Source organism: Arachis hypogaea, chromosome 17 (genome assembly GCF_003086295.3).
Source record: "Arachis hypogaea cultivar Tifrunner chromosome 17, arahy.Tifrunner.gnm2.J5K5, whole genome shotgun sequence".
In the NCBI taxonomy this organism is placed as follows: Eukaryota; Viridiplantae; Streptophyta; class Magnoliopsida; order Fabales; family Fabaceae; genus Arachis; species Arachis hypogaea.
In genome coordinates, this window is record NC_092052.1 from 9,330,474 (window position 1) to 9,337,782 (window position 7,309).

The following is a 7,309-nucleotide window of genomic DNA, read 5'->3' on the forward strand; positions in this document are numbered from 1 at the left end:
GCATAAAGAATTAGTCAATTACCCACTATACTTTAACAAAAAAATTAGAAAAACAAAGAACACCTTGCTTTTTATTAAACTTTTGAGATACTCAATACTCAATACTCAATACTCAATACTCAATGGTCTATTAATACAAATTCAATTATTTCAAATAAAAAAGATATCACTATAAAATCATTATTAATCAATTCGTCATAATGACAAAGTTAGCAAAACATTAATATTATTATTACTGTCATTATTATTTTTTGATTTTGCATGATATTTTTTAATTTAATAAATTAAAAACTAATTAATTACATACCAAAACTCTAATTTAAGAGTTTGTCATAAATTAATGAATTATTGCATATAAAAAATAAGATTTAAACTCTAACACTTATTTAAATGGATTAATAAACTAACTATGAAATGAATCCAACTTTATTTTACTGCCATTATTATTATCAAAATTAAACTCCTCTGGTAAACAATGGTTAAGAAAATTGTTATAGAATGAGATGAATGATGAATGTGCAAGGTAAGGTTATGACACACAGACCAATTGATAAGTGGGTGCAACCTGGTGTGTAAGGTGTTGCTGCGGTGCTGCCTCAATATCCTTAAAAGCAGCACAAATTTTCTCGCTTTCTTTCGACTTGAATGTTGTCATGCAACGACTGCACGAAATTCAAGACTCTTATAGATTTCTCCGCTTCTCTCTCTTCACTCACTCAGTACTCCCCACTCTCAACTACTTCACTTCCAACAACATTATTACCCCTTCTTTTCACACTGTTCCCTTGTTCTTCCTTCACTCTCTCTCTCTCTCTCTCAACTCTGATGATGCTACTTTAGATTCTCCCACCTCAACCCCTGCTATCTGCTACCATAATCTTGTGGTAGGTAGGTAAGTACTAATTAGTGATGAGGTTTTAGTTTCACTTACCTCACTGTTTTTTTGTTGATTCTGCTTCTTTTGTTCCTTTTTAATCACAAAAGAATCTGAATGGTGTCATGGTTCATATGTTTGTCTTGGATTCACTCTGCTTTAATTTGCATTTATGTGTCAACATTAATTTGTGCTGATCAATGTTTATTTGATCATTTTTCTTTTGGATTGTATTTATGGGAGTTTGTTTTCTGAAAATCAGCAATCATGTTAAAAAAAGAATACTTCTGTTTTTGTTAGAAAAATTGGCAGATTGTCATTCTGGATATTACATAAAAATGGGTATGTATGAAAAAGGTTGATTTTTCACCTTTTTTTTCTCTTTCCCATTTTCAGCATATGTTTCTTTCTCTAAGATGAAGATATACTCTTTAAGATGTGTGAATCAATGTCTATGACTTGCATTTTTTTCTTTTTGTTTCTGATTAATCAAAGGTAAGGAAGGAAATTCTTGAGTCCCAGAATCTAGAGTGGTAAACAGTACATCGCTCCTCCCAAGAGAGATTTTCAGGATTACAGCTTTTGAGCTTAATTGGACTAAGATTTACTCAGATTTAGGTGGTACTTCTGACTTACAATAAACTTTAGAATTAAGGCATTTGATCTTAATTTTCATTTCATTTTGTGTGAGAACAGAACAGAAATTCATGAAGCACTTTTTGTGTGTGCCTTTGAAGCCTTGATCTTATAATGTGGAAGTTTGTGTGCCTAATCTAATTAACTGCTGCAGATTCTCGATATGGTAGGAAAAAGGAAGTATTTGCATCAATCCAAGCATCCATTCAATGCTTACCGTAAGTTTTATGTTCTCTTTTTACCAGTTGATCACTATGCTTGATGACTAACAATGAATGGGGTAAAAACCAATTGATTATATATATAACAATGGAATGTTAGTAATTCAGTGTAACAATCAAGGTAAAAACTTGAATGGCATTATCTATGATCATTCATACATTTACATTCTTTAGCAAGGATTCTACTAATGTATTAACTTATGCAAACTTTATTTCTAATCAGCCTTTGAAGCATGTGTGTATGGTTCATGGAAAGCGGTGGAGTTCATAAAAATTGAGTATGGAGTTATGTCCATACATTTCATTGATAAACGCCATATTTCTATGGAAAAAGGCCCCTCTGCAGACGTTCGGATAAGGTCGAGAATAGCTACTACTGCAGATTGCTCCTGCATTTTACGACGGGGAATTGACGTATGTGTGCTATCATCTCCTCAAGGAACTGGTGATTCGGATGAATTTGATGCTCGCGAGCCTGTAAGTGCCATTTTTAGCTGAATTTCAAAGTACATTGTATTTGAAGTTATTGAACTTGATGGCATTTCAACAAAATCTTCAAGCCATAATTTTCTTGATTGTATCCTGAGATAACATCACATATCCAATGCAATCTACCTGTTAGAAGTAATGAATTTTTTTATGCAATAGACTGAACTCGATGCAATGCATACAGGAACGTGGTTTGCAGTTGTGATTACTTATATTTCTTCTCTGATTTTCACATTTGCCTTGTTTTTTTTAAAGCAAGAGCTCAACACAATAATACTTTGTTTAATGAATATGTTGGGAAGGTAGTATGATTTGAAGCTTTATTATGACATAGGAAATTGCTTGCTTTATTTATGTGAAAACTTGCATAAATTTGTATTCATTTACTAGGTAATCATCATGGCATTTCTTGGTTCTTTTTGCACTCGTTATTCGGCTAATTAAAGTCTGATCAACAATGTCTTTTCCTTTATTGTAGGTTTGGAGAGATGCTAGAATTAGTTCTATACAGAGAAAGCCCCATGATTCTGAGTGCACATGCCAATTTTATGTCAACTACTATGTTAATCAAGGTTCGCTTGGTGCAGAGATGAAAACGCTTAACAAGGATATTAATGTGGTTGGATTAGATCATATCTTCATCCTCCAAAGGCTTGAACATACACATTGTGATGAAGATCAGCACTATCGGTGGACTTCAACAGAGGACTGCTCTAGAATACCACAAACTAGATTGCTGTTGGGGAAATTTTTACCTGATATTTCGTGGTTGATCGCGACATCTGTTTTAAAGAAGGTTTCTTTCTTTATAAGATCTGTGGAAAACAAGCTTGTTTATGAAGTTCTGTCAAATGACATTGTTATCCCCCCGTTCCATACCGAGTCTCATATAAATGTTGTAAACTTCAAACTGGAGAAAGACATGCTAATACCTATTGTTTCTCAAGTTATTGTATCCAGAACTGAGAGGGTTGACTATGAACATCAAGAATCCCATGAAGATGAAGTGTCACCATCATCATATAATGTTCAAGGCTTACGGCGTTCCAAGCGTCGACATGTACAACCTGACCGTTACCTTGGTTGCAATAGTGCTCCTGAGCTCAATATTGGTACTATTAGAACAAGGCCATACAAATTAGGCACATGGGAACAAGTTGATGAAGATCATGAACTGTCAATGCCATTATCTTCCCTGTTTGGATTGAAACAAATCAGTCAAGATCAGGATCTTGATAGTAGTCCTAAGGAGAGCAAGGTGAATGGTTGCCAGGAGATTATAGTTTACAATAGGAGGGCTAAAGCCAAGGAGGCGAAGCCAGGCGATGCTGATCGAGACATACAGCTCAATGAACTCGCTATTATTCCTCATCCTACTCTTAAACATCATAAGCTCAATGACATGACTTGTAGAATTGGCAAACATGAACCAGACGAAACTCCTTCGAAATATAGTCATCTGGTTAATAGCACTAAGCAGAAAAGGAATAGTGTCAATCTGTTGAATTTCAATCCAGATAATGTGCTTGCGCAGTTAGAGGAGGTGGAGAAAAGTGATGGTTTTTCTTCAAGATGTCATTATACTTATAGTTACAGCACCTCCAAGTTTCAGAGGAAGGCTTTAAGAGATCTTGATGATATGAATCTGGCACCAAAATGGGAAGGCATACATTCCAGTAAGGGAGCTCAAGATAGAAGGTACCGTCCGGCATTTTCGAGAAATAGACATCCTGATGAAGAAAGAACTTATAAAGACAGAACATTGAATGCCACAGCCTACAAGGAGTTGATAAATTCCTACTTAAAGAATATTAACACGAAACCAACGAAAGAAGAAATGCCTATTAGTGACCAGTGGAAGCAGTTCCAGGATTCACGCAGTGTCGGGAAAACGAAGGAAATAAAAATATCCAATACCGATTATGCAGAAGATACCTCTGAGTTGGATAGTTTGTGGAGAGAAATGGAAGTGTCTCTGGCATCAAGTTACATTGAAGACACAGAGGTTTAACCATTGATCATGACTTTGCTTTTAATTTTTTAAGAATCTATCACAGTTTATTCTTTAAAAGGAGGGAAATAGTAAAACTTAATTACTAGGCCTTAAACCTTTTGTTTTAGTTTTGTTTTCCTAAGACTTACATTGTTGGACTATATAATCAGGATGCGAATGCAGCCAATCTTTTCGACACTCAGGAAATATCAAAGGAAGCTTGTGAACATTACTTTAGATTGGATGATGAAATTGGAATTTGCTGCTTGAAATGTGGCTTTGTGGAGATGGACATTAAAGCTATCACACCAGCCTTTGTAAGTCAAAGTTTAAACTTATCAAGCAATCTCATCATTAGTTTTTTTTCATTACCTTGGATCTTGATAGAGACAAGTTGCATCATAAAGAGAGGGACAAGTGTTATTAGAAAATCTAGCTCTCTCTAAATTTTGTTCCTAATTTTAACTTATAATCTTGTGGTTTGATTTGAAACCTGATGAGTATGTTCTTAATGGCAGATTCAACATTCAGTGTGGCACCAAGAGGAGAGGCAGAACGTCGGCAAAGAAGATGCAGAATCGAAGGCTGCTGAATTTGAAGATTTCAATCTTGTCTCAAATGTTGAGAATGAAGATGAACCTGTATTGGTGGAACATGATAATGTATGGGCATTAATTCCGGATCTTCGAAAGAAGTTGCACATCCACCAAAAGAAAGCTTTTGAGTTTCTTTGGAGAAACATTGCCGGGTCTACAGAACCAGCACTTATGGACAAGAACTCCAGAAAAAGAGGTGGCTGTGTGATATCTCATACTCCTGGAGCCGGAAAAACTTTCCTGATTATTGCTTTTCTTGTTAGCTACTTGAAGTTATTCCCGGGAAAGAAACCTCTAGTCCTTGCACCAAAAACAACACTTTATACCTGGTATAAAGAATTTATCAAGTGGGAGATTCCAATACCGGTGTATCTAATTCATGGTCGAAGAACCTACAGGGTATTCAACCAGAAACAATCAATGGTTTTTCCCGGAATGCCAAAGCCCACGGAGGATGTCAAGCATGTTTTAGATTGCCTAGAGAAAATACAGAAGTGGCATTCACACCCAAGTGTTCTAATCATGGGATATACTTCATTTTTGACATTGATGCGAGAGGATTCAAAGTATGCACATAGAAAGTATATGGCTAAAGTTCTGAGGGAAAGTCCCGGACTCCTAGTATTGGATGAAGGGCACAATCCGAGAAGCACCAAGTCCAGGTTGAGGAAAGTTTTGATGAAGGTACAAACAGAATTGAGAATACTGCTGTCTGGTACATTGTTTCAGAACAATTTCTGTGAATACTTCAACACACTCTTGTTGGCAAGACCAAAGTTTGCACATGAGGTGCTGAAAGTTTTAGACCCGAAATACAAGAAGAAGAAAGGAAAAGTGAGGGCAGTGGAGTACCGGGCAAGGAAATTCTTCATAGAAGTGATCTCTAGGAAAATCGACTCGAACAATGGCGAGGAGAGGATGCAAGGTCTTAACATGTTGAGAAATTTAACAAATGGTTTTATAGATGTTTATGAAGGTAGTAGCTCGGACGACCTACCCGGTTTGCAAATTTATACTTTGTTGATGAACACAACCGATACGCAGCATGAGATGTTGAAGAGACTGCACAAGAAAATGCAAAAGTGCAATGGATATCCTCTGGAGTTAGAGCTTTTGATAACTCTTGGGTCCATACATCCTTGGTTGATCAAAACTGCTGTATGTGCTAACAAGTTTTTCACAATGGAGGAACTGAGGGAGCTAGAGAAATGCAAGTTTGATTTGAAGATGGGGTCTAAGGTAAAATTTGTTATGAGCCTTATCTACCGCGTGGTCCAGAAGGAGAAGATCCTCATTTTCTGCCACAACATTGCACCAGTGAAGTTATTTATAGAATATTTTGAGTTGTTCTTCAAATGGCAAAAAGGGCGGGAAATTCTGGTGTTAACCGGGGAGCTAGAGCTCTTCGAGCGCGGCAGAGTGATGGATAAGTTTGAGGAACCTGGTGGAGTTTCAAAGATACTCCTTGCTTCGATTACAGCTTGTGCCGAAGGCATTAGTTTGACGGCAGCTTCTCGGGTGATCATGCTGGATTCCGAGTGGAATCCGTCGAAAACAAAGCAGGCCATCGCAAGGGCTTTTCGTCCCGGCCAGCAGAAAATGGTTTATGTGTATCAGCTCCTGGTAACCGGTTCGTTGGAGGAAGATAAGTACCGAAGAACCACATGGAAAGAGTGGGTGTCAAGCATGATTTTCAGTGAGGAGTTTGTGGAGGATCCTTCCCAATGGCAAGCTCAGAAGATTGAAGATGAAATCCTGAGGGAAATGGTTGAGGAGGACAAGTCCAAGTCATTCCATATGATTATGAAGAATGAAAAGGCTTCAACAAACAACAGATAAAAAGGTTAATATTGTCTCTTTGTTTTGCTCAATATTATATATATATGCATGTGTCACACTAAAATCTTTCATGAACTGGCTGTGAATGTAAACATTATTTGTTACAGGATACTGGGGCGTGGTTTCATCCATGTAGCAGAGCCATGTGACGGGACAAAGGCTTGTTTATAGCCACTTTTTATTTAGCATTTTAAGATGCAGTGCTATGTAATATGAAGATCAATAACATGGACAGAAAAATAATATTTATTTTTCCTTTTTTATACATTGACGACAATGAGATTATTATGTAGTATTTTATGCATGTTAATTAAATTTTCAATAAAGTTTTACATCCAAATCATTTAACCATTTAACCAAACAAGTCCAACTAAGTTATTTACATTCACATGCTCACATTTTTCTTCTTCTTCTTCATTTCTCATGTTGCGTCTTCTTTTTTTTCTTCTTTTTCATGATTTTTCTCGCGTTATCGACGTCACTAACACCACCTCTTTCTTCTCTTCATCCTTCTTTTTCATTAAAATTTTTTCTCCTCTTTTCTTTTTCTTCTTTCTCCTCTGTTAAGTTTAAAAAACTAAAACTTGATTAAAAACTTGATTAAAGTAATGATGAAATATTATTAAAACATTATCAATTGGTTGTGTAATGTATTTGTTCA

The 7,309-nt window shown here is 36.1% G+C and overlaps 1 protein-coding gene across 7 annotated transcripts; it reads left to right on the top strand.

Moving 5' to 3' along the window:
- The first annotated feature begins 509 nt into the window (after positions 1-509).
- LOC112765836 (SNF2 domain-containing protein CLASSY 1) lies at positions 510-6,988 on the top strand. 7 transcript variants are annotated; one of them, XM_029294709.2, is made up of 9 exons: positions 526-892; positions 1,175-1,216; positions 1,370-1,492; positions 1,665-1,728; positions 1,955-2,208; positions 2,699-4,225; positions 4,384-4,530; positions 4,732-6,652; positions 6,756-6,988. In XM_029294709.2, the coding sequence occupies exons 4-8, from the start codon at positions 1,674-1,676 to the stop codon at positions 6,646-6,648; spliced, it is 3,900 nt and encodes a 1,299-aa protein (XP_029150542.1). In that variant the 5' UTR covers positions 526-892; positions 1,175-1,216; positions 1,370-1,492; positions 1,665-1,673; the 3' UTR covers positions 6,649-6,652; positions 6,756-6,988. The 7 variants fall into 7 exon arrangements, with proteins under 7 accessions (XP_025667483.1, XP_025667481.1, XP_025667480.1 ...); XM_025811698.3 differs by lacking the exon at positions 1,175-1,216 and having other exon boundaries at positions 510-888; XM_025811697.3 differs by lacking the exon at positions 1,175-1,216 and having other exon boundaries at positions 521-892.
- Positions 6,989-7,309: the final 321 nt, after the last annotated feature.